The sequence below is a fragment of the Pelodiscus sinensis genome, chromosome 1 (assembly GCF_052426305.1).
Source record: "Pelodiscus sinensis isolate ZL-2025 chromosome 1, ASM5242630v1, whole genome shotgun sequence".
In the NCBI taxonomy this organism is placed as follows: Eukaryota; Metazoa; Chordata; order Testudines; family Trionychidae; genus Pelodiscus; species Pelodiscus sinensis.
The window spans coordinates 253,815,496-253,843,320 of record NC_143052.1 but is presented as its reverse complement, the minus strand read 5'-3'; the positions used below and the strand labels follow the sequence as shown (position 1 = coordinate 253,843,320).

The following is a 27,825-nucleotide window of genomic DNA, read 5'->3' as shown; positions in this document are numbered from 1 at the left end:
TTAAAAGGAGGGGGGGGGGGAGGATGGGAGGGCATACCAGACCAACTGCTTCAGCCCCCACTAGTTGACCAGAACTGATAATCATCACCTATTAAGTGTGATGCTTACCAGTTAACTTTTCACATCCCTATTCTGAACTTAGGCAAAATTAAGTTTGCCATCTGTGTCTGATTTATACCCCTTGCTTTCATTTACTGACCTAGCAAGTGATCCATGCCTTTGCAGCTTTCAGACTTGATTACAGGTTGGACCCTCCTTTGTCCATCACCATCCTGACTGAGGGAATTTGCCGGATCAGGGGAGGTCTCCTGCTACCAGCCTCCTAGGATGCTCCCCCTCCTTGCAGCTGGCTCCGCTCTGGCCCCATTGCTACTGGGATCCAGCCTGCAGGACTTGGACTTGGGCTCCAGCATGCTGGGACTCCCCTGGGACAGAGCTCCCCAACCGCGGAGGTCCTACTCCCCTCCCCCACTGGACCAAGCATCCCTGGGATCAGCTGCCCCACTACTGCCATCCTCCGCTGGAGATTCCTGGGGACAGCGTTTGCTGGCTGCCCCGCTTTTGCTGTACTCTGCTGGGTATCGCTGGGGATGGGGGTTAACAGCTGCCCCACTTTTGTTGCTGGTTGCCCTGCTTCTGTTCTGCCTGGACAGGGCTCCCCGGGACGGGGCTTGCTGGTCTCTCTGCTGTCCCACCCAACTGGGGCTCCCCGGGGACAGGCTTCCCAGCTGGTTCGCACTCCCAGGTGCCTGGGTTCTCTGATCCTGCAACATCCATGGTCCTGCTGAACCATGGATGTTGCAGGACCAGAGAGTCCTGGATTTCGGAGGTTCAACCTCTACTACAGTACATTGTGTGAAGGAATTAGTATGCTACTGTTAAAGCCTTACCTAATCCAAAACATAACAGCCCTCCTCCTTAGCAATTGCTGCTAAGAATATGGCACCCTTGTGTTCTGCTTGTTACATTGATCCCCATAGGACATTAGGAAAACTTAAAAATTCTCCAGACCTTTTTAACCGAATCACTTAAAAGAGTGGTGCCTCTTGCTAATGAAACACAACTTCCTTCCAGAAATATGCACTATATATAGGAAAGAAGAAACTACCAATAAATAGTTCTTGAGAGAGTGGGAAACAGCTTTCTTGGCATATGGCCCAAGATTAAGGAGGAGGTAAGGATGACCACAAACCTTACTGCCTTCAAAATGAGTACAAAGTTCAGTTCTTCCACAACATCTGTAACAAGCAAGAAAAGAGGAAGAGGAGAAGCTCTTGCGCGCGCGCGCGCACTCACACACACACACACACACACACACACACATATTCTAGCAACCTCTTGGGTAGGAGAGGAAGAATTCTCATCCACCTCTTTAGCTGTATCTTATTTCTAAGTTTGTTGGGGCATATTCAAACAATACTGTGATGGGTGGGTGGTAGAGAAGAATCTAAATAGAACACACTGAAATATTTTTCTCCAAGTCACCCCCATGCTGCATGGGGAGCGTGGACCCCAAACGGCCACTTGCGCTGCTTGCTCCTGCACAGCGGCCCAGCTGAGTGGCACGGCAGGAGGCAACAGCACCGCCCAGAGCGAACAGCCAGCATTTCAGTGTTACAGGGTCACAGACATTGGGCTACTATATATATGATGCCTTGTTCTAAGAGTCTTGCACTCTAAAATTAGACCAAATTCATGCCATAAGTAGAAAAATAGACATTAGATTATGGAATCTGTAGTGGTAATGGTGGGCCTTACAGCCATCAGGTATAAGATGTTAATAAAACCCATGTTTCCTGTTACAACATTAAACATTTAAATGCGGTTTTGTGACAAGTTTTTGCTGACTTTACTGACATTTTAACAATTACCATTAATCATGTTTTTTAACTTTTTAATAAAAGGACAGGGAAAAAAACAGTGAAAGCATTTACAACTTAAGCAATGAAGTAAGTCTTTCTTTGTAACAGTTTTCCTTGTTTCAATTCCCGTCAGCTGTTTAGTGTCTTTTGGAAATCTCAGCTGTTGGAAATCTTTGCTTGATCATCTTTTCGATAGCATTAAAGATTGTATTAGCTGCACTTTTTTCTGAGGAAATGAGCAAAAAGTTACTTAGTTGATCCTTGAGCTGCTGCTATGTTGTTCAGATATGGTCCTGATTGCTTTAAGGGAAAACATGGTGAACACACATACACAAGGAGATAAAGAATTGTATAGATAAAAAAAAATGTAGCTTTTCTCTCTGGTAATGACTTTCAATTGCAACATCGCAGCTGAGGAAACACACAGCACATGGTCTTATTGCCACTCTGAGATCTGGCAATCTTACCAGCACTGGGATGTTCAAGGTGTTGTTTTTAGTTTGCCTTTCTTGTTCACAGAGTGTCAGAGTTTCAAAATTGTGTTGCTGTGCTTGAGCCAGTCTCATTAGACAAAAGACAAGAAATTTTAAAAAAAGGGAAAGTAAGGTGGGAAAAACATGATATAGTAGGAAAGGTATGATGGCCAGAACCAAAGACTGGTATCTTAGGTGTTCATGAGTTGGCCAGTTCTGAGGTGGGGAAGAGGAGGATGGAGGTGAGCATATATTATCATAGATTATAAATGCTAGAAGTAGGGATGCAGCACCGCTGGGGGTTGAAGTGATTTCCATTATATATAGAGCTAACAGTTTGATTCAATGGCTTTCAGCACCCATATTAGTGAAATTGTTCCAGCTCCTCTGATAGTGGTGCCATCTGTTCCCACTAAAGCTTTCTCTTGTTTGGATCAGAACAGTGAAGGCCCTGTCATGTCGTGGTGCATCCTTGAAGATGGTGTGGGCAGCAGCAACCCAATGGTGAAACTTGCTCCTTCTTCTACTGTTCCTATTTAGAACCCTTCCACATAACCAGTGTCCAAGAAGAGGACATTAAAATTAATCGTTTAATACATTTTGGTGATTTCATCTATAAACATTTCTTTCCATTTCTAGAATCTTTCATCTTATTGTTATTTTATTGCAACCTGTGACCTTAGCAGGAATCTTGAAGACATTTGAATAATTGTGGGTAACAATGTTCTCTTTATTCTTTAAATTTACTTACACATTCAAAATTTTACAAACTTTTTCACAAGCAGTCTCACAAAGTTATCCATGACACATTTAGATAAACTATCCATATTTTGAGTACTGTAATCCAACCCTGCCTTCTAAAAGTTCTAAAGTACAGATTTATAATTATCCATGAAAAATATACATTTTATTTTCCTTCAAAAGTTATTTCCTTTGTGCTTTGTTAGTCCATTGCACATAGCACACCATAATAGTCAAGAGAGCTTAAATTGTAGCTCATTCAGATGTTTACCCATTGTAGATGTGTTGGCGTTCAGTCACTCTGAGCTATTAGCTGTTTTTTTTAGATTGTTCTTTTCTCACATCACTAGTATATAGTGTGAATCAAGTTTTCCTAAAATCCAGGAAAGGGAAGGTGTAGGACATAGTCAGTGACAGAAATCTCCTGGAAAATTCATGAAGCCAGATCAAAATGATTCAGCATGGATGGAAAATACTAATTTTGAGATTTCTTGCTTTCATATGACCATTTTTTAAAAGTCCAGCATCACCTGTGGTTTCCTAAGAGATGGTGAAATAATTGTTACTTAAATTGTTGCATAGGAAGCATAAATAGTATTTACTGCAGGCCTAGTATTTTTAAAACTTGCATTATTGGAATGTTTATTTTCAGTTTATAACTTTCCATTTGAAGGTTTTTGAAGTATAGTCATGTTTGTTTCTACCATCTCACGTGAACTTTCTTCATGAGCTGATCTAACAGCACTTGAAACTGATACACTAACTTGACGTTTCAGTATTTTCATTATCCTCCTCTTGTATCCTTTACATGCAAAGAAATAGATGAAAGGATCCATGCAGCAGTTAAAATTCATCAGAAACACAGTGTAATGGAGAGACTTCTGAAAAGTTTGCTGCTCACCGCACAAAGGATTATATTGAAGCTTCTTGACCATGTATTGGATAATTGCAATGTGATATGGAGTAAAACAGATGACAAACGCAACAATTACAAAAATAATTGTGTTGATGGCCTTTTTGTTTATCCCTGATTTTTCAGTTAATGGGTTTTCCTTAGCAGTTTGAAAAAGTTTGCAACTAATTTGTGAATAACAAAATAGTATAATTCCAAGAGGAATGATGTACCCTATTAAACAGGCACCAAGAAGTATCCATGGTAGATGCTCAATTTTTTCAAAGTTTGGATATTCCATGCATGTAGTCCTTTCGGTCTCCTCATTTGACATGGAATGTATAAGCAATGGAAGTGTTTGGCTAAATACAAGACACCAGACAAATATGCAAATATACTTGGCATTTTCAATTCTTCTGATTTTGTTGTATCGGAAAGGGTGGACTACAGCAATAAACCTGTCAATACTCAAACAAGTCATAAAGTTTACACCTGCATATGTATTGATGTAAAATATGAGAGCAGTTAGTCTGCAAAATATTTCTCCAAATGGCCAATGAAATCCTAATGCATAGTAAATTATTCGTGTAGGCAGGGCAGTAGTAAAAAGAATGTCTGAGAGCACAAGATTTGTGGAGTAGAGGGTGGTAGAGTTAATTTTTCTTCTGTTTTTATAAATGACAAGGAGGGCAAGTCCATTTCCAAGCACACCAAAAATTAAAATAAAGATGTAAAACACCGGCAGTAAAATCCTTGCTGTATTTTGATGTTCATACAAGTCGCAGGTGTTTGTCTGCAGAGTTGTAAAAGGTGTGACGATGGTGACCATTTTCACAACTGATCCATCTGTAGCAAAAGTCATAGCTCTATAAAAAACAGGAAAACAAAATAGAGCATTTTGTAATATATACAGACAAACTTCTTCTTCCTAGCAGCAGCCAACTGATCTTACAGCAGGCCAACAAAAACCTGAAATGAAACTTGATTATGATGAAATAGGTTTTTTTAAAATTGGTTTTAAAAAAGGTCAGCTCTCTTGATAAAAGAAAACAAAAACATGCAGAAAACAAACTTGGATGAATTGGGGAATTCCTGGGTTAGAAGACTAGAATTTTGTAGACAATAAGACATTTTTGAGGTTAGAGAGGGAACTTTTAAAAAACCCTGGGGACGGGGAAGTCCTTTGTGTCATTTTACTTTTAAATAAAACAACAGTCATGTGAAATCACCAAAGATCAGAGAACTACAGAAATCTTTTAAAAATTGTTTCTGTGAATTTCAGGTAGTTTTTATTTGTTTTTTCTTCCTTTTTAATTTATTAAGAGGTTCTGATGATGATATGAAATTTATGACATTTTAACATGTAACTGGAACTTAATTTATAGAGACCAGGCCTTTTCAACATTTTTATTGCCTATAGTAATTGAACCAGAACCTTCCAAACTCACTTAATTCTAGTACAAAAAAGTTGTTTTCTGTAACAATAGTCCAAATATAATTGATTTCAAGTGTTGACCCTGTCAATGAAGCCTCTCTTCAGTGGTTCTTGGAACAGACATGTAATCTAGGTATAATATATCACATTCATTGATTAAATGGCAATACAGCATATTCAGACTTGTTTAAAATATATTATTAAAAATATTAGGGGAGATGATTGACCTACCAGGCACTTGGAACTCAGTCTGCAACTCTTGATTTTCAGAGTATATACATATAAGAGGTAATTTAATAGAACCTCGAAATTAGAGCTGGAAAAGATCTATACCATCATTCAGCTCATCACTTTGTAAATGTAAATGTGGCCTAGAATGCTTTTCTTGTGCTTTGCTCAAAGAGATGGGTCTTCCATCAATTCTCTCTGGGTACATCTACACAGCAACATTATATTTAAATAACTAGCGTTATTTTGAAATAACTTAGCGTCTACACAAGAGGCAGTTATTTCAAAATAATGTCAACGTGGAGGACTTTTTACTCCGATTCTTGTAATTCTCATTGTACGAGGAGTAAGGGAAGTCTGAGGAAGAGTGCTCTATTTCAAAATAAGTGCTATGTAGACGCTCCCAATTTTGAAATAAGCTATTTCGAAAGAAGCTACACAATTGATGTAGCTCACTTTGCGTAACTTATTTCGAGTTAAACCCTGCTGCACCCTCTGAGAGGCTGTTCTACAAGAATCTTCTTCTGCAATGCAGGCTAAATTTTCTTAAGGGTTTCTTATTCCACCTAATGATACTTACATGACCCTCACAAAGTAATTCTTCTACCTTGCTGATACTGCCACCCTTCAAAGATATATGTACTTTTGCTATGATTAGTGAAATTCTCCAAAACGTTTTAGCTCTGTTTTTTTTAAAAAGGTCTCATTGTGTAAATCAATAGAAAATTGATTTGCATTTTTTGATGCTATTGCTACAGATTGAACCTCTCTAGTTCAGCACCCTGGGGACCTGACCGATGCTGAACCAGAGAATTTGCTAAATCACAGGAGATCAATATTGTATAGTAGCATTATCAACACTTCCACTGCTTACTGGGCTCTTACTAGACATTTAAGGGTAAATTAGAGCAAATAACAGCATGGAACACTGGGAGCCAGGACTGGTGTCTGTAAACTTTATAGGACTGCTGGAAATTTGGCCACACCCATAAGTCGATATCTAACTAACTAAAATTATGCTGGACCATAAATGTTGCCAGAGAAGAGAGTGTTGGACTAGCGAGATTCAATCTATAGTGAGATTTAAAAAACAAAATACCTCTAGTGGAGCCATCTTTATGTGAATATGCATCGTTACCCATTAACCATGTGTGATCTGATTATTATAACTTGTTTCTTTCTTCTCCCTTCCCCCTTTTATCCAGTCTATAACCTACGTGTCATGCCTGAACATAATTTAAAAGTGCTTCAAGAACCTTGCCTGTCTCCATTTCCATGAAGTACATAGCACACTTTTCTCAATGCTAATAATGTTGTTGTTGTTGTAATTATTATTATTATTATTAATAATACTAAAAATTATTAACAGAAGGGTTTGAAAATTAGTCAGAAAGACAGCAGTTTGCCTCTCACTTTCCACTCAGGACTGGGCCCTATGAATACCTTTGCCACAGGATATTTGATTTATGGGAGATGGGGAGCAGTGCTGCTGCTGATGTTGGAACTTCCACAAGATCTGTTGCAGCTGGTGCCCAACGTGACCTCATCGGGCAGACTAGACTGTTCAAGACTGAGGTGCAGACTGGTCTAGTTTATTAAATTCAGGATGATGAACTGGAGACTCCTGTATTGACTTCCCAACTTGGACTCAGACTCCCTTTGTGTCATGGGAAGGATCAATAATCACTTCTGACGTTGGTTCCTATTTACAAAAACTTCTGACAGTTGAGGGAAGAGAGGTAGGCAACAGCAGTGACACCCAACCTAAGTTATTTGAGTAACTGTTCTTAAATAGTAGATCTTAAAAAAGGTTGGCAAATGCATACATTATAAAAGTTGTCTAAATATTTAATAACCAAATGTACTTTAAGTGCATAAACGGGGGTTATCTTGATTTTAGTAAGACAGTTGATACTAGCTTGTATGACCATCATAAACAAACTAGAGAAATACAATCCTATGTGGAGCTACTCTAGAGCGGGTGCGTAACTGTTTGGAAAACTATTCTCTGGAAATGGCTATCTTCACAGTTATGCTATAAGGGCATATCAGGTGGGGTCCCATGGGGGTTGGTTCTTAGTCTGATACTGTTCAATATGTTCGTTAGTGATGTAGAAAGTGGCATAGAGAGTACCCTTATAAAGTTTGCAGACAGTACCAAGCTGGGAAGGGTTGCAAGTGCTTTGTGGTATTATGTGTAACCTTTGAGGTATTATTCAGTACACAGCATTTAAAAACCATTCCAGAGTTCTGCTTCTGAATAAATAAATTATATAGAAAATATCAGAACACATTTCTAAGATGTTACAGATTAGTAGCTTTGCAACTTAGTTTCTTTCTATTAAGATGCAGAAGAATTAAACAATTCTTTCTCTCTCTCTCTGATCATAATGTCTTATTTGTTTCAAGTTGGTCACCATTCAATTTACGTATAGAGCACACTGTATCATAATATTTATCTGGTTATTGCATTCTGGCTTGAGTAACAACAGTTTTTAAAGTTCTTCATAAAGAATAAATCTGTAGTTTTGTGGATCACATATTTCAGATTTTAAATTAAGCTATAAAAATCTCCATATAGTGCCTTAATGTCATGGAGTTTTAGTAAGATAGTTTATTTCTGGAAAAAATTATCTGGAAGAGTCTATCAGGTCCTAGCTGTACTATTACAGAAGACTGTGAGAGAAAGAATGATCAGACAATTGGTACTGCTAAATATTACTGGTAAGCAGTGGCACCTTTTTCTTGACGGTATATAGAATACATGCCATATATCAGAGGTCAGAATATTGCATGCTGCATTGGAATTTAAATCTGAAATGGATTTTTATACCTTAAGACACTTGGCTACAGGTTTTTGGGGGTTTAGTTTGCACTCTTTTTGGGATTGCTGAATTTTTTTCAAGTGATAAACTTGAAGCAATGAGTTCTTCATGCTTTCAGAGGAGAGCCTAATTTCAATTTATTGTCAGTAACTTCTTTACTTTGAATAGGAAAACTTGGTATAAAGTAATATCCATTATTTAATGTTCATGAAAGCAAACTTGCAGGCATTAGTCTCACAGGGGTAGCTGTGTTAATCTGTAAGGATACAGCTACACTGCACCCTTAGCTTGAAATAAGATGTGCAGTTTGCCCTACACAAATTGCATATCTAATTTCGATTCTATTTTGAAATAGGCTATTTTGAAATTTAGCGCTCTACATAGTGCCAAATTTTGAAATAACGCACTATTTTGAGACATCCCTTATCGCTCATGGAACGAGGTTTACAGGGATGCCAAAATAGTGCATCTGCTATATTTTGTAATAGTGGATGCGTTCAAAAGATGCGGGGTAGCTATTTCGGGATATCTGGGGACCCAAAAAAGTTTCTTCACCCCTACTATATATGGCCATTTCATAGTGCATCTGTCTTTGTGAGGATGGCTCTGGTTTTCTTTCCTATTTCTTCTCATATCTCTTGGTGACGTGTTATTCCTTTGTAAAATCATATAGGCTAGATCTTTTAATTGTTTCCCACTGCTGTTAAAGGCCTTCAGAGTCATATTAAAAAGAAGAATCCTGAGTGCTTCTGAAAGCATTTAAGTACAGGAAACTGGTGTTTCTTATGTTCTTTTCTTGTATTTGATCTTTTCTGGCCACATCTTCACCGTCCCAAGATGGTATCCCTGTTTCCCTTAGCTCTCCATCAGAGACTAGACATTTCCCACAGCAAAAGAATATATAAAATCCTTAACTTAATCAGTTAGTCCAAGAGTGGTTTTCCCCCTGTTCCTTGAGAGCCAAGCTGCCTTCTATTTGTTTCTTAACAGTAATCATTGCTTAACTCATTATGTGACTAAAATACATGACTTCTTCCCCCGAACTTCTATGACAATCCACTAGGTGGTAGAAAAGGACAATAGTGGTCTAATAGTGCTCTTGCCTGACTCAAAGTGGAGAAGATCACTTTTTCAGTGTTCCAAGCCTCAGCCTAATTAAGCAGTAACTTGTCTTCCATGCCCTTGATAGAATTACATTGTGTTCCCATTCAGCCATTGGTTCAGGTCAGCACTATGCACTGAATTGGTGATTTACCACAACAACGTTGTCATACATCACAATATGCTTTTAGGCAGCCTCCAAGAACTGCTACTTGAATGCTTTTACTTAAATATATTGTTAAACTACAAGTCCCTCTCATGTCACCTGTTTTGAATTAGACCTTCTATGTGGTTATTTTTTCAAGATAATAATAAGAATAGAAAACGAACATATTGGATCAGACCAAAGGTCTATCTAGCCCAAATCCTGTCTTCTGACAGTGACCAATACTGGGGTATCCCTCAGGGAATGAACAGAAGAGGTACTAATCAAATGATCCATTCCCTGTCACTCATTCCCAAATTCTAACAAACCGAGGCTAATCACATTGATGTGTCTATCCTCCATGAATGCATCTAGTTCTTTTTTTTTTACCCCTATTTAATTCCTGGTCTTTGCAACATCCTCTGTCAAGGAGTTGCATACGTTGAAGTAGAAGAAATACAATGTGTGAAGAAATACTTCTTATTGTTTGTTTTAAACTTGCTATCTGTTAATTTTGTTTGATGACCCCCAGTTTTTGTGTTAAGGGAACAAGTAAATAACTTGTCCTTATTAATTTTCTCCACACCATGATTTCTGTAGACCTCCATCATTTCCCCCCATAGTCATATCTTTTCCAAGATTAAAAGTCTTATTAATTTCTCCTCATATGACTGCCTTTCCATATACCTAATCATAGATAATTAGAGATAATAAAGATGCACAGTGATTTTAAAAAATGTGTTGTTCCTTATTACAAAGATACATCAAGAAATCTATCTGCAAATTTCATCAAACACTTATGCTCTTGATATATCAATAGTTTGCTTCCTTGCACTGCATATTAGGCTGATAAATGTGACTAGGTCAGTATTAGACCTGTATGAATAGTAGATTCTCAGTTTTTAATCATGATTGACTCATCAAGTTAATATAATGTAGAAGTTTGAAAAGCATAACTCTTAATTGTACCACTTTAGAAAGCACTGCCCCAATTCCTAGACTACAAAATGGATATTTCATGCTACTGGAAGTTATAGTGATATGGCTACTTTGATTTTTAATTCTGTTTGAATGAGACAATGTAAAAGAATGGGTATGTATGGGTGCACTGTGGGCTGCAAATACTCTGATCACATTTAATAATAGATTAATAGATTTTTAAGGCCAGAAAAGAACATTTAATAATGTATTACAACCTTTATATAATATGGATTATAGAATTATACTACTTACCCCTTTATTGATCACAATAACTTTGTGTTTGACTATAGCGTTACTATTTTAATTAAAATGCTATGCTGTACTAAGATGTTTTATAGAAACATAAGGCCTGGTCTGCTCTTGGATTTAGACTGACAGAGCTATGTTATTCTGAGGTGTGAGCCGATCTAGCTCCCAGCGTAGTCTGGGTTAGGTCATGGAAAGAATGCAAGAATTACGTACAGTGATGGAAATTCCTTCTTTCACCATAGGAAGTATCCACACTGTGGCACTACAGTGCCAAAGTAAAGCTGCCGTTGCACCTGTAATGTAGACATGGCTTATGAAATATTACATCTGTGCAGAATTATTTTCCATAAAGCCATGCTGGCAATAATTATATTAATATCCTTCAATTCATTATTAATTGAATGTCATATGAGAATTTCTATTATTTTGCCCAGGATTTATGTCAAGTTCTCCAGCCTATGACCCAGGTTGTCCTGCTTCCCATTTTTAAATAATGGCACAACTATTTCATTGAATTAGATACTTGTTGTTACTAAATGATAATATCATGTTTTGTTTTATATTTCTGTGGTGTCACCCAGGGGTTTTGGCCAGGTTAAGATCCCCACTGTGCTGTTTCTATATAAACAAGCCATGACTTCCGCCTTAAGAAGTTTATAATTCAAAATCCCTGATCCTGCAAACATTTATTCAAATGATTAACTTTACACAAGCATGTAGTCCCAGTAAATTCAATGGAACTGTTCATGTGCATAAAATTAAATATGTGCATAAGTATTTGCAAAATTGGGGCCTTAGATTGTAGACATTTGAACTGCATATAAGAGATGCAATTCTTTCTGCTCCATACTGGCCTAGCTGACTGATTTTTTTTTTCTCTTTTTGTTTTCTCCTTTTGATATTGTCATAGGATGTATGAATGAAAAAAACCTATTATATTGTCACTAAGGTGTGGCATGTATAAATATCTACAACTTCACATAAAACATTATCCATAAATTGGAGTAATCTATAGAGCCCTGCATGGATACAAAATTTGTATCCACATCTGTATTCACAAAAATGAGATATGGATATTCACATTGACATCCAGGGATATAAAGCAGATATCCATGGATGTGTGGGGCTGTCGTGATTTGTATATCTTTTTGTTGTTATAATTTTTATTGTTTGTAAGAGAGCAAGTATTATAATAGTGATGGACAATTGCTGTGTAGAAATAAGATTGGCTTATTTATTCTAATATTTCTTTAAAACAAGGCAACGAATGATAATTTATTTTATAGTTGGTTAAAAAGAGAACAAAAGGAAGGTGAGAGGAGGGAAGAGAGTCTAGCCACCAAATTCTCTGCTGGCTTGACTCCTGTGATCTGTGGATTGAGATTTGTCAAGAGATCTTTTTCAATAAAGAGTGTAAACACTGCAGTCCTGTGGGATTTTTGTTTGTTTGTTGTAATTATTCTAGTATGTTGCTCTTATCCTTATGAATTTTTCGAATTTGTCTGTTTCTTCCGAGTGTGATCTAAGTTGCAAGAAAAGTTTAGTGATCTGGTGGCAGTCTTAGCACTACATATGAAAGGTTTGAGTATATTTAACGTTTGTCAACATGATGGATTTCTTTTCTTCCTTCCTTCCGTGACCTAGACTAAGGGACTCTAACATCACACTTCAGTTTGACAAGTTGTACATTGTGCATAATTTGAATGTTAAGAGACAATAGAAGAAACAGTATAACCAGAGGTGAAAGTAAGTGCCCTGATGCACAGCTCCAACAAGAGCTGGCTGAGCTTCAGCAAAAGCCAGCAGGGAGCTATTTAAAGAGCTGGTAGGAATCCAGGTTGTAATAGGACAGTACCTGTAAGAAATTTTAAGTTACTTTCACCCTTGAATGTAACTCAGTGGCATCCTGTATAATCCCAGTTTAAATTTTCCTTTCGCCTCGGCCATCTTGTTCTGATTTGCCATTTTTTATTATCAAAATATATTAGTTTTAACAAAGTTATGAATATTTGAAAATTGCATGCTAAATGAGTGCAATAGAACAGCTTTTCTCAAACTGGAGTCTGTAGACCCCTGGGGGTTCACGGGGCCCCAATGATCATCTCCTCCCCCTCTCTCCTAGGCGGGCTCTCTCCACCTGCCCCACTTCTGTGCAACTCTTGGAACCAGGTCCCTCTGGCCTATAGGCACATGGGTAGCCTTGGAGGCTTTGTGCACTGACACTGCCCAACTGCTAGCTCTTGCAGCTCCCATTGGCCAAGAACCATGACCAGTGGATACTGTGGAGGTGGTACCTTGATGCTCAAGGAAAGTGCTCAGAGTCTCACTAGCCGCCCATGCACATGGGGACCTGTTGGCCACTTGCTGAGAGCCACAGTAAGTACCACTGGGATCCTGAACCCCAAATCCCTGTATCAGCCCAGAGTTCTCTTATGCACCCAAACTCCCTCCTGGGAGCTTGCATTCCCCCCAACACTGTGCCCAAACCTGGAGCTCCCTCCTGCACGCAAACCCATGATCCCCATACCAGAGCCTGCACTCCAACCCACTTCTTCAGTCTGGTAAAAGTGAGTGAGGGTGTGGGAGAGCAAGACACAGAAGGAATGGGGATGGCATGGGGGCAGAGCCTTGTTGAAAAAGCAGGGCAAGAGGGTCCCCAAAAATGTCTAAATCAAAATTGGGGTCCTCAGTTTGCTAAAGTTTGAGAACTGCTTCAATAGAATGTTTAAGGTATAATGTGCTTATTTTAGAAGAAAGACTGGTGTGCATTAGCCACTTGGTAAAATGCACAAGATTTCAAAACAGATTGTGGGGCTGCAGAAAGGCTTGCGGCCTTTTAGCACTTTACAATGATAAGTGAGAGTGATGGACAGAAACACATTGGAAAAGAAATATATTTCATTTCAGCTTCCAAAGGTAACTTTTAAACCACTAGTACATAAAAGATTTAAATAAGTCTCAAAAGCCCTGGCATTGTTGTAAGAGAGGGTTGAGAGAGAAAGTGTGAGTAAGAGAGAAAGAGCACAAGCCCAGGTGGTTTCTCAGACACTTATCCAATTTTGTTGTTGCAGGAAAATGCCTCTACTAGTGGGAACAGAGGACATTAAAGGCATAGAAACTTATTTGTTGTGTGGTGTAACAGAAGCTTCAAAACTGGTGGATCATTTATTGGCACACAAAGAGCTAGCTTGTTATATTGTTCTGGTGTGCCTTGTTTTCAGTGATTATGTTGGATTAAAAACAATGACTAGTCCTGTGGCACTTTAGAGACTAACTAACAGGACTGCTTGTTGTTTTTAAAGTTACAGAGTAACATGTCTACCTTTTTGAGATTTTTTTAATGTTGGGTTTTTTAATGTTGGATTTTTTTAATGTTGGATTATAGCTTTAAAAATATATTAAACAGTTCTGTAATATTTTGCATGTAAATAAGCATAGTTTTCATAGTGATGCTATGTATTTCTGAATAAGAGTAAGTATTGCCTGGCTGAATGGGAGAGAAGGTGTCCACTTAATGAATTTCTCTCTCCGCATGTGGTCTTTGTGGGTTATGAAAACGTGAGACTCACTAGTGTGACATCTGTAGTTGGTAGGTATGATTTAGTGCATAGACCAAACTAATGTTGAGACAATTAAAGTCCTTTCACTTAGTTGCTTAAAATTTCTAAACTGAATAAGGAAAGAATAAAAAAATGTAGCAGTAGAAGAACTCTGAAACATTTAAAATGACACAATGTCAAGTAACATTTCAAACTGCAACTTGTAGTTTAGCACTTTCATAACCTAGAAATATTGGTGATATTACATGCTCCCTTATAACTAATAAATGTTTCTTATTGATGTGTAACCTGTCCTGGTGCTGTTTCTCTTTAATCAGTTTTATTTCTTAAAAGCTACATAGCTATAATGACTGTCTGTTCAAGAACAATTATGGAGACATTTTCTGTCTCTGTATTCAAAGGGTGCTATTCAGTGTCTCTATTCAAGTGCTAGAAACATGAACTGTTCGGTTAATAATACATATAACTAACAAAAGTTCATCTTTGTAACCTTTTTGCTCTGTGTTCAAAGATTTGTGCATTGTCTTTATTTTGTTCGGAAAGTTAAATGAGAATTCAGAGTTGCTTAATGTGAAAAGAGGTATTTTTTTATGTTTTACTTCAGTATAAAATGTTATCAGGTCTTTTTAAGTAGGGGAGACTTTTAAAATTCAAATAGCCAATAAGATTGCATTAACTTCAGTTAATAAAGATACTTGGGCATAATTGTATGTTGGAAAAAGGAGTAACTATACAGAAAAAGCTTTGAAGAGACAATACATGTCAAAAGATGAAGGAGAAATTATTACAAGTACCATGGCAAATTCTAATTACTGTTTTAAAGCATGAGTTGAGTCAAGATTGAGAAACAGTTGGGCTGAGAATAGCCTAAAGACTGTTTCATAACCTAGAAAAAACTTTAAAAACCAAAAAATGGTCCTACAGCACCTTAGAGACTAACAAGAATGTACATTTTTGTTAGTCTCTAAGGTGCTGCAGGATCATTTGTTGGTTTTTTAAGTCTTTTCAGTTACAGACTTATACGGCTACCCCTCTGAGACTCATAGCCTAGAAACATTTACTACAAGCTGTTTGCTGCTGTAGTATGTATGCTTTTAGAAACTCTCAAACTGTTAGTGTCTAACCAGCTTAATTGACTTAGAAATATGAAGTCTTTGATTAATAAACATTGAAATATTTACTAAAAATATTTTCTTCCATATTAATTGTCTCTGCATTGCTATAGTTTAAATCACATTATTTTTGCAAAAACTGGCTATCTTTAGGCAGCAGTGAATTTTTGCATTTTGTTTTTCAAAAGGCTATATTGTAAATAAAACATTAATTCAACCTGTTAATCGTTGGACCCAAAGATGAGTTGGCACCAGGATTAAAAACATATAGATAGTCTTTGTTGTAACTTGCTTTAGCAAACTTTCCTAGTAGCATAGAATTTCTCCTGATGATATTTCTCTCTCCCACCCAGAAAGAATATATCCATCCACCCACATGAGAAAATTCAATCTATTGCAAGTATATATTAACTTTCTGGAATTGTTTGTTGTCTTTCAATGACAACAACAAATAATTTTTCAGTACTTACATATCAATGGCTTTTTAGATCCTCTGTGCAGTAATTGTACGTGGCAATGTAGAGTAACTCTGAAAGTTCCCCTTTGCACATTGTTTTTAAGAGTAATTACATGAGCCTGCCCTTTTATGGAGTGGTGATTTTTTTCCCCTCTCGTGCTTGAAGTATTATTTTCTTCCTCTGACGTTGATTCATTACCTGAGTTTTTAGAGGAAGTGAAAACACCTATCTTTTTGCTTCTTTTAAAGGTGCCTTTTTGCTTCTTTTAAAATTTGTTTTAAAAAAGATTAACTAGAAACAAAAAGCCCCTATAAGTTATGTAGGTGGGACTTTACCAAGACTATAATTTAGTTTAATCTTTAACCAAATAAAAATTCCCGAAAGAAGATTTTTTCATATTACTTTCAAAAGAATCTATGTGTCTTAAATTGGTGTGTGGCAAAAGGCTCTGTACTTAAGAATCAGTGTTTATTTTAAAACTAGCCAATTAGCCCGTCATAAGATGGGATTTTCTTCTCTCTCTCTCCCTCTCTCTCCATGGCGGGAGGCGAAGGGGGGTGGGGCGGTGATGTACATGGCTGGGCCCCGCCCCCGGCCATGTACATCACCACCCCATCCCGCCTTCGCCTCCCACCATGGCGCTTGACTGACTTCTGCACCGCTCATCTGGGCCACCGCGGGGGAGCAAACGGCGCAAGCAGCCGTTTGGGCCCCACGCTCCCCATGCAGCAACCCCATGCTGAATGGGGACCGCGGCACCCAAACGGCCGCTTGTGCCACTTGCTTCCCCATGGTAGCCTGGCTGCGCAGCGCAGAAGTCAACCAAGCACCATGGTGGGAGGCAAAGGACATGACTCAGGCAACAGCACCGCCCAGAGGGAATAGCCAGGGAGGCAACAGCACTGCCCAGAGGGAAGAGCCAGCATTTCAGCGTTACAGAGTCATAGACATTGGGCTATTTTTATTTTAAAATGCTTTGCAGATTATTCAACTAAATGAGATGGTGATAGATGTTATGTGAAAATAGTACTTTCAGTAGTCCATGTTCATGACTTCGGTGCTTCAATATAATAGAGAAAGGTATTAATTGAAAATGTGTATAATAAAACGGAAAAAGTGGGTGAGGAAATAACTTTTATTGAGAAACATGGGCTTTTGAGCTACACAGAGCTAGGGTTGCCAGGTGTCCAGTTTTCACCCGACTGTCCTTTATTCAGGTCTCACGTCCGGTAAAAAACCCAGAAAATACTGAATATGTGAAATGTCTGGTATTTCCTGTTTCCCTTCGACGGAAGCCCGTTGGGGACAGTTTTTCCCTGCTACGTCTGGTGGAGGAGTGAGGAGTGCGGGGTTATTTAATGACGCAGCACCTCTTTCTCCCCCCTTTCCGCCCCTCACCAACTTTGGTCCCTCCCCTCCTTTTTTTTTTGCTCAGTTTTTTCCCTGTGTTTTTTTGGGGGTGGGAGACGTGTTCGGAATTTTTTGTTAAACCATCTGGCAACCCTATGCAGAACCCATCTACAAGTGTATCTTGAAAACTTACATCTCTCATCAACAGAAGTTGGTCCAGTAAAAGATACAACCTCACCCGTATTCTCTTTCTAATATGCTGTGACTGATATGCCTACAACACTTCATGAGTGGTAGTGTGTGTATTCTAGTCACTCTAGGGCTTGTGCCTTCTCCTTTAGTTTTCAGAACGCTCACTGATCACTTGGATTACTAGGGCAATACAAATAATAAATAAAAGTACAAGTATAAAGATATCCATGTGCCACAAATAATCAACTTTTAAAAACATTAAAAATTGATATTTGAAAATTTTATGGTGAGCTTTTGTCATCTGATACAACTTTGTTTCTGAGTAAACATTTTTTTTCAAATAATTAAATCTTCTATTTGCTAACAAGATTGTTGAGATCACTAACCTATGAAAAATTCAGTCACTTGCTTTTATGACTGTGATGTAAAATTACTTGGGGTTTCCCCCAGAAACTCCTACAGATCAGTGCTGCATAGTGGGCTGTGTTTAGTGGCCTGGTTTAGTGACCTGGTTTTAAAACCTGAGTGGGTAGCATGATTAGGAAGTATATTACTAAGGGATCCAATCCTTTTAGATGCTGAGCCTCCACAAATCCATGCAGCTGTGTACAGTGAAATCTTTGTTATCCAGCACTCTGTTAACCAGAAAACTTTGTTAACTGGCATTGCCCCTAGCCACAATACTGTCACATCTTCAGGCGCACAGGCCTGGCTTGGTTTACCATGACTGGCTTAACAAATTTTTATTTAAGAAGTACTAATAATCTTTTAACTCAGAATAGAAATGTGAGACCAACTGTCTCACACTACAAAACTACCAATATTGAAAACTTGAGTTTTACTATTATTGTCCATTGGTTTTTCCTAGGTTGATGGGACCCTCAGATAATCAGAATTTTTAGGTAACCAGAATGCCCTAATCCCTGAGCGTGCTGGATAACACAGGTTTTACTATAGTTGTTTAGAACTTCCAGCACCTCATTAGTTCAGGCACTTGTGGTGTATTTCTGTTCCAGCACCAGATCAGAAGGGCTTTAGGATGATGTATCTTTTTTTTTTTTCCTGAGTGGGCAGAGGGAGAAGGAGGAGTTAAGCTGCATCATTACATGCTTTACTACAGAATAGAATCCATTTCTATGAGAAATTGTGAGAGAAACTAATTAGCTGGAGGGCTAATGTTTGAATGGAAATTACACAAATCACGTGTGATTGGATAAAACAGTAGTGCCAGTCTATTCTGTTCCCAGCAGTAAAATTACATAGTGTACCATAAGAAATTTCTTGTGTAGCACCCCCTTTCTACCCGATTACCTTCTTTAATGCCAATCTGCCTACAGGTTTTGGTGGACAGGTCTGGGTTCTTCTGGATCCCGCCACCCACTCAGCAGGGTGTATCTTCTTTATTTTTTTCTATGAATTTATGTGGCGGTGCCTCCATCCCCCTCACTCCTTCCTGGCAGGGTCACCAGGGCAGCTTGGGAGGAAAATTCTAACCACAGGGTAATCCCCACTTACTTGCCAGATAGTTGAAGACTTCAAAAAATAACATAAACACATACAATCTATTCAATACAATAATTATATTAAACAGGAAACAATTATAATAGGGTAAAACTATTTTTAGGGTCACCGGTGCCCATGCTGCTAATACCCGTGACTTTCCTCAGTCACGTGACTTGATGTAGCAATTGTAAGTGTCCCGTTGGTACACGTACTTTGTTGAGGACCTTGATGACCTATGACAACAAAATTCCTCTCTGCAGTGGTTTAGCAATGTGGCTTAGTGGGTTCAGTACTGCCCAAAGGACTCACACGCGGAAGAAGGTGGTAAATCCCTCCACAGGTTTAATATTCAGCATGTTATAAAAACCCCAAACCCTTACTCCCTGGCTTGGGGACACAGTTCAGGGAGTAGAGCCGTGGTCCCCAACACGGTGCCCGCGGGCGCCATGGCGCCCGCGGGGGCATTTCTCTGCACCCGCCAAGTGCTCAGGGCTGGCCTGGCCCCGGGCACGTGGCGCATGCGCGGTGCTGGAGCCGCCCCGGGCGCGTGGCGCACGGTGAGCGCTGGCCCCTGGGGCGCTGCGTATTCACCCCCCGCGGCGCATGGGGGGGAGAGAGCGCCAGCGCCGGCCCCGGGCGCGCGGCGCTTGGGGGAGGGAGTGGGGAAAGAGCGCCGGCCCGGGCGCGCGGCGCTTGGGGGAGGGAGGGGGCAAAGAGCGCCGGCCTGGGCGCGCGGCGCTTGGGGGAAGGAGGCGGTAAAGAGCGCCAGCGCCGGCCCCTGGCGCGCGGCGCTTGGGGGAGGGGAGGGAGAGAGCGCCAGCGCCGGCCCCGGGCGCGCGGTGCTTGACAGGAGAGCGCCGGCCCCCGGAATGCGGCTATGGGGAGGCCCCGCCCCCGGCTATGGGGGGGCCCCACCTCCCCCCCGGCGCCCGGCGGGCGAACGGCCACGCCCCCTGGCGCCCGGCAACCCCAAAAGGTTGGGGACCACTGGAGTAGAGGGTCCCCAAAACAAATTCCTTGATTGACTAACTAAAAGATGGTGCACTCACAAACTCCATGAATGATCCTCCAGCTCAGAGATGACTCTGGACTCTTCAGTCACTGCAGAGGGCTGATCTCTGCTAGCAGGGATCCTATTCAGGCAGGAATCAGGTTGCTTCAGTCCCAGGATTTCCCCTCACCACAAAGGGGTGCAAGGCTCAAGGTACAGATTACACAACTGTACTAAAATCCAAACTGTAGTCTTCTAGCCCAGCATCCAGCCACACACACAGCAGGCAGCAGCTCTGAACTAGCAGACAGAGCAGAGCTGACCATGTGGTGACTGGTCTCACCTAGGGAGCTGGAAGGCTAACTTAGCCTGGCTGGGGAAGTTTCCCAGCAAACTCTACAAACTGGGAATCATCAGTGGAGAAGGAAAACCCATCTGAGGGATTTTGCTTTCAGGTCTATAGAGGCCAGTTCTCAGGGCGGACCCTGCATGCAGGCCTGGGGCTTACCTGCTTCCCACACAGCCAGTCCTGCCCTTGCCGGCTCCAGACTGACTCATAAAAAACAATCGCCTCTCACCTTTCCTGAACTCCCTGGGAGGGGCATCTCACTCCCTATTTGCTGTCAGGCAGACTCTGAGTTTGACTTGGCGCCCCATCCCTACCAGGGACAGTGTGCCTCTCCCTGAGCTGCCAGCAGACAGAGCCCCAGGAATCTAGGTAATCTCCTTGGGGGTTACACTTGTATTTCAGCAAGGGCTGTTTGTCTTGTGTTTTACAGCACGTTAACGCAGTGGGTCGTGGTGCACGACTGGGAGGCTTATGTGTGACAATAAACAATAAATAATAATGTCAAAATAATTAAATCAGTGGTGGGCAACCCAGGCCACATGTTACATGTTGGGGTTATGTGTGGCCCTCGAGACATTTTGTTTGCTGTTGCCCATGCACAGGGCTGCCAGATTCTGTTGGCATTTGTCTGCATAATTTTTTTCCTATCAGTTTTACAAAGTGACACGAAAAGCAAGGGCACATGAAATGAGGTGCATGCTGATTGCACACAACATTGTGAGAGCTGTGCACACTCTCTGCATCCATTCAAAGCACTGCTATGGTTTAATTGGCACACTCTGAAAATTCTAGATACGCAAGCAGCAGTTAACAAAACTACCCTATTGTGGGAGACTGTCTTGGTTATGACAATCTTGCTGCCCACTGAGCTTAAGAGGTGCCACTCATCAGCACGCACTAGTCTAGGTTGCCCCTCACTGAATTAGATTATTAACTGTCATCCTTATCATCGATAAATTGGATAACTAGAATGCACTCTCTTGGGCCTCATGGAACACTTATCTAGTGTCCCCAACTAGAGTGATGTGGCAGTATAGTAATTGTAAAGGTGGAGGGCATGATTGGAGTTCTTCGCTACTTGATTTTTGTTATGCCGCTCCTGTCACTGCAGTATCTGACTGCTAGTTCCGGAGTTAGGACATTGAAACAAGGTGGATATCTTTCAAATGGGATTTCATCACCATTTTGTGGCCCCTCACAAGGCTGATGTGAGGGAGTTCAACTGTAGGATCCAATGTGCTTTAAGACTCTGGAATCTGAACCAGGTCCAAGCACTCCCCCTGTGGTGGGGACTCTAGGCACACACTCGGGATGCAGATCCTCCTGAAAACAGACCTTGAATTGCAACTGCCTAGCTCCCCTTGCTAGTGCTGATCCATGAGGCTCTCCCTAAGCTCAGTCACCTCCCCCACTTCCCCATGCCCTCCGGAACTCCAGCTGTGTGGATGTTCTGGATTCACAGGGTAAGTCTTTAAAGGGGCATGTGATGGTTATAACACGTAACACAAACGACTATTGCTCTTTAATGGCATGAGAAAAGCATAGATCTATACAAAAATAAATCCTACACATGCTCTCTGACTCAGATTCCTTACCATAGGTCAGAGGATGGTCTCATTGTAATGGCCTGTTGTGTTGTGAATACTACCCCCTTGGAATTTCTGTCCAACATGGAGTTAGAGACACAATGGAGAAGGCAGCCCATCTCCCAGCTTGTAGTTTGATAAGAGAGACATACAGAGAGCTCAAACAGAATTCCTAGGAATTCCCTGAATCATCAAGGTAGGTTGCTTGTTTGTCTGGGGGTTCTGGTGCATAAGAGAGATGCATATATGTAATTTTAAATGCTTATATGTTTTTAGGGAAGGCAAGAGCCAAGAAATACACTGTATTTGGAGTGGTTGTGGTACTTCTAGCTATCTGCAAACTTACAAAGGCCTCATCATTTTAATATTTGACCATCTCACAGGCATTAGCAAATTTACAGTGCCTCTGTGAGGTAGGGAAGTATCATTCTCACCCTTAAGCAGAGAGCGAAGTGTGGTACAGAGCTATGAAGTGGCTTGCCCAAAGCCACACAGGGAGTTTATGGCAGACACAGGAATAGAACCTGGATCTCAGTGCCATAACTGTAAGGTCATCCTTCCTCTAAAGATAAGGGCCACTCCTTTGAAGAAGAATTATATAGTTTGAGGCCAGCCCCTTAGTGAGTCCCTTCTCATGTATAGATGAGCTTCACTCTTCTGGTAACAGTTCCATTTTTTCTGAGGAGTGAAGCTGCTGAGGAAGGGGAGAAAGTTTAAAAAACAGCTCCCTTCATGGAACAGCTGCTTGACACCCTGTGCTGCTGCCTCTGATACAGAGGCAACAGTATGGGGTGGCAACAGCCCCAGTCCAAGGGAGGAGGATCTGAACTCCTGGACCTGGAGTGATCCAGAACTGAGTCGGATTGCCTGCCCACATGGCTCCTAATACACTTTAAATGCAGAGCCACAGCAGGGGTAGGTCCCAGACCTGGCTCAAGCCAGGATGGAGCCGGGCTGCTGGCCAGTATGATAAAAAATTTACTGGGAAAGTGGGGTGGGATATATGTGTTGTCTATCATAGAATCATAGAATACTAGGACTGGAAGGGACCTTGAGAGGTCATTGAGTCCAGTCCCCTGCCCTCATGGCAGGACCAAATACTGCCTAGACCATCCCTGATAGACATTTATCTAACCTACTCTTAAATATCTCCACAGATGGAGATTCCACAACCTCCCTGGGCAATTTATTCCAGTGTTTGACTACCCTGACAGTTAGGAACTTTTTCCTAATGTCCAACCTAAACCTCCCTTGCTGCAGTTAAGCCCATTGCTTCTTGTTCTATCCCCAGAGGCCAAGATGAACAAGTTTTCTTCCTCCTGCTTATGACACCCTTTTAGATACCTGAAAACTGCTATCATGTCCCCCCTCAATCTTCTCTTTTCTAAACTAAACAAACCTAATTCCTTCAGCCTTCCCTCAGAGGTCATGTTCTCTAGACCTTTAATCATTCTCATTGCTCTTCTCTGAACCCTCTCCAATTTTTCCACGTCTTTCTTGAAATGCGGTGCCCAGAACTGAACACAATACTCCAAATGAGGCCTAACCAGCGCAGAGTAGAGCGGAAGAATGACTTCTCATGTCTTGCTCACAGCACACCTCTTAATGCATCCCAGAATCATGTTTGCTTTCTTTGCAACGGCATCACCCTGCTGACTCATATTCAACTTGTGGTCCACTATAACCCCTATATCCCTTTCTGCCGTACTCCTTCCCAGACAGTTGCTTCCCATTCTGTATGTATAAAACTGATTGTTCCTTCCTAAGTGGAGCACTTTGCATTTGTCTTTATTAAACTTCATCCTATTTACCTCAGACCATTTCTCCAATTTGTCCAGGTCATTTTGAATTATGACCCTATCCTGCAGATTAGTCGCAGCCCCTCCCAGCTTGGTATCATCTGCAAACTTAATAAGCGTACTTTCTATACCAATATCTAAATCGTTGATGAAGATATTGAACAGAGCCAGTCCCAAAAGAGATCCCTGAGGAACCCCACTTGTTATGCCTTTCCAGCAGGATTGTGAACCATTAATAACTACTCTCTGAGAACGGTTATCCAGCTAGTTATGCACCCATCTTATAGTAGCCCCATCTAAGTTGTATTTACCTAGTTTATTAATAAGAATGTCATGTGAGACGTATCAAATGCCTTACTAAAGTCTAGGTATACCACATCCACCACTTCTCCCTTATCCACAAGTCTCGTTATCCTATTAAAGAAAGCTCTCAGATTGGTTTGACATGATTTGTTCTTTACAAATCCATGCTGGCTGTTCCCTATCACCTTGCCACTTTCCAAGTGTTTACAGGCGATTTCCTTAATTTCTTCTCCATTATCTTATATATCTTTACTATATCATTAAACGATAAGCTTTTGCTTATCACTTAAACAGATAATGCAATAATCGGTTGCTAAACTGATGGCAACTATAAGAAGAACTAGAATGACTAGTCTGCTATTGTATTTTCTGAAAAATACTTGTGCTAATAAATATGTGCTGTTGAGGCTAAAGTTTAATAAAAGCCCTGAGTTTCCTGTAGATCTTCTAATGAATTGGAATTAGCTATTGTGTTTGTTATAAAGAATTGAACAGTCAAACACTGGAGGATTTCTTCTACACTCTGTTGCACTAGATTAAGTTAAGGTAACTCCACTGATTTCAGTAGAATTAACCTGACATAAAATTATTGTCACAGACTAATGATTAAGACTGGGCAGGATAATAGTACGTAATATAGTGATGGTGTAAAGAAAGTAAATCAGAAACTCTAGTATTAAAAAACATGAGTATGGTACATGAAATTGGCAAGAACCAAATTTAAAACTGATCATCTCATTTGCACTTATATCAGTTCTTCTTTTGGGTAGTGTCCCCATGCGTGCTCCACTATAGGTGCCGGGCTTGTCCCGGCGCCGCAGGTCGGAGATTCATCAGCTGTCGTTTAGCCGGACCACGCACGCATATCGTCGTTATGTGCTTTTCGCACCGTTTCTGAGGCTGCGCGTGGTCCGGCTCCTTCCAGTTCCTCCTAACTGTTCACGATCACAGGCGGAGTGAACTGCTTCTCCTTGTCCTGACTGGAAAATTTTGGAAATAGTTAGTTTATACTTAGTTTTTAGTCATAGTTACTTGTTTTAGATATAGCTTAACTTGATAATTCATTTAAAAAATTTTTTTTGCCTATGTATAGTTTCCTCTAGTTATTCCTCTACATAGTTATAGTAGTTACAGTTAAATTTCTACTTGACCAGACTTCGAAGAAATGCCGGGTTCTTCTGGTTTTAAAAAATGCTCTACATGCTGAGACACGATGCCAGTGTCCGTTGGCCATGCTAGTTGTATCAAGTGTTTGAGTGAGGGTCACGTCCCTCAGAAATGCCCACACTGCTCAAAACTGACGGCGCGTGCGAGACAAGACTGCGAAATGTGCCTAAAAATGTTGTTTTTCAGCAAGGCATTACAACCTGCTGACAACGAACAACTAGAACTCCTATGGCCGCAGGAAGTCCACCAGCAACCCACAGGATTAGCACGGGTGATAAGGCGGCCACATCCGGCTCGTCTTCCAGTAGCCAGGCTTGCAGACATAAAATAATCCGTACTGTATCGGAGCCAAGCCCAGCCTCACGTAGGGAGGCAGCACAGGCAACTCCAATGACCCCAAGAGCTGATTCAGCACCTGCGCTGAGTAAATAAAGGCCAGCGGCACCAGCAAAATTGGCACTGAAGGTGCACATGCCGGCACCGCTTCCGGCACCAAGATCACTGTCTCTGGCACCACCCTTGAGTCCATCCGCATCTTTGGGCTCTATGGTCAGCTCAACGACGCTGAGTCATGCGGCACCAACGCACACAGTGCCAAGTCACGTGGCACCCACTCACACGGTGCTGACTCCAGCAGCTCCGGCCACAGCGGCACCGGCTCCAGCGGCCCCTCTTTCCACACATGCACCGCACTGATCGGCACACGGCACCAGCACTGAGCTCAAGAGAACAACCAGTACCTATATCACATACGGCTCTGACATCAACACAGCACGTATCTCAAGGACAAGACTGTTTTTCTCCTCAAAGATGCAAGGCTACCCATAAATCCAGGAGGATAATCACACCTTCCCTGAGCCCAGAACCAGCGGTATTTTCTCCTCAGCCTTCTTCACCAACTTCAGTACGCTCGGTGCCTGTGCAACATGAAGACCACCCCAGTCCTTACCAGAGGCGCTCACCACGATATTGACTATCGCCGCAGTGCTACCATAGATGTTCACACTCTCCAGCATACTCTAGAAGAAGATCTCGTTCTCCTAGGTCACCTACGAGATCCTCCTACACTAGGCATCACCGTACATCGCATAGGAGAAACTCACCATATTATTCCTCTTCTCACCATGGCAATGACAGATACCATCGTCACAGTGACTACTATTTGCGTCGTTGCTCTTATAGCCACTCCCGCTTGTCTTCTCCACACTACCATCGAAGACATTCACACATTACCACCAGGGTACCATCACATCTACAAGGTCACCAACTCCCTCAGGAGATGCACCTCCACCAGTGCAACAACCAGAACAGCAGGAATCCCTTTCAGAACGTGCTCAACCCCACACACGGTCCCCAACGGACCAGTCTTCCTCTTCTCCTGATGACACAGTTTTCCCGGAGATTCTTCTCTGGTAGATGATACTAAATAATTCCACGACCTCTTTAAAAGGGTAGCAGAATCTCAGGGAGTACAACTCAGGGAGGTTCAACAAAAACAGCATCGACTTCTTAAAAACCTTCAACCGTCATAGAAAAGCAAGATGGCTTTATCCTTGGACTAAGAGATACTGGAAATAGCAAATGACATTTGGCAGACTCCAGCTTCCTCCCAAGCGACACACAAGAGGGCTGACAAAAAATATTTCTTGTCCTCCAAAGGGATGGAATTTCTATATACACACCCTTGACCGAATTCCTTGGTAGTCAATGCCACTCAACAGTGATCCAAGACCCCTCAATATAAAAACACCTCCTCAGACAAAGATGCCAAATGCTTAGATCTTTTCGGAAGAAAAGTTTACTCCTCTGCCATGCTCGCATTACGAATGGCAAATTACTCAGCACTCCTTTCCAATCACAACTTTGATAATTATACAAAGCTGGTGATGCTTCTGGAACATTTGCTGGAGGACAAGCATCAGCTTTTGAAATCAGTGATACAAGACGGTTATACGGCCTCGAGAACAGCATTGCAAATCTCCTTAGACATTGCGGATATAGTGGCCCGTACCACTGCAATATCAGTAGCAATGTGGCGCTCTTCTTTGCTTCAGATGGTGGCTGTACCTAAAGATCTACAGACGAAAGTAGAGGACCTGCCATTCGACAGGCAGAGTCTGTTTGCGGCTAACACTGACCAAGTACTCCACTCTTGAAAGGACTCCAGGACAACACTTAAGTCTCGTGGCATGTATACGCCACCATAGCTCCAAAAACAATATACGCCATATTATAGGCAGCGACCAACTTCATATGCCAATCCTAGATTCAGACAATACGAACCCCAACAAAGAGGGAAACCACGACAGCAGAGATGACATCCACAATCGAACAGAGTGCACAATCAGCACAATAATAAGCAGCCAGTTTGACGGCCTAGTCGAGGGACTACAGACCATCCCCCTAATTCCTCAATCAAAAACCCGGGAGCTATTTCACCATCACTTACGACCCTTTCAACAAAGGTAGTTGCCATCACCACCACTGTTGGGTCTGGGAGCTGATAGCATCTGGCTACACTGT

At 41.2% G+C, this 27,825-nt stretch overlaps 2 protein-coding genes across 3 annotated transcripts in view; one reads left to right on the top strand and one right to left on the bottom strand.

Annotated features, from left to right (window-relative positions):
• The window catches only part of UBAC2 (UBA domain containing 2), a 168,017-nt gene that overhangs the window by 66,337 nt on the left and 73,855 nt on the right, over positions 1–27,825 (top strand). The window lies entirely within an intron of this gene.
• LOC102448388 (G protein-coupled receptor 183-like) lies at positions 799–16,205 on the bottom strand. 2 transcript variants are annotated; one of them, XM_025180870.3, is made up of 3 exons: positions 16,075–16,139; positions 11,146–11,225; positions 799–4,834 (listed from the first exon to the last, which is right to left on the bottom strand). In XM_025180870.3, exon 3 carries the CDS (start codon positions 4,828–4,830, stop codon positions 3,730–3,732), a length of 1,101 nt encoding a protein of 366 aa, XP_025036655.2. In that variant the 5' UTR covers positions 4,831–4,834; positions 11,146–11,225; positions 16,075–16,139; the 3' UTR covers positions 799–3,729. The 2 variants fall into 2 exon arrangements, with proteins under 2 accessions (XP_025036655.2, XP_006115446.2); XM_006115384.5 differs by lacking the exon at positions 11,146–11,225 and having other exon boundaries at positions 16,075–16,205.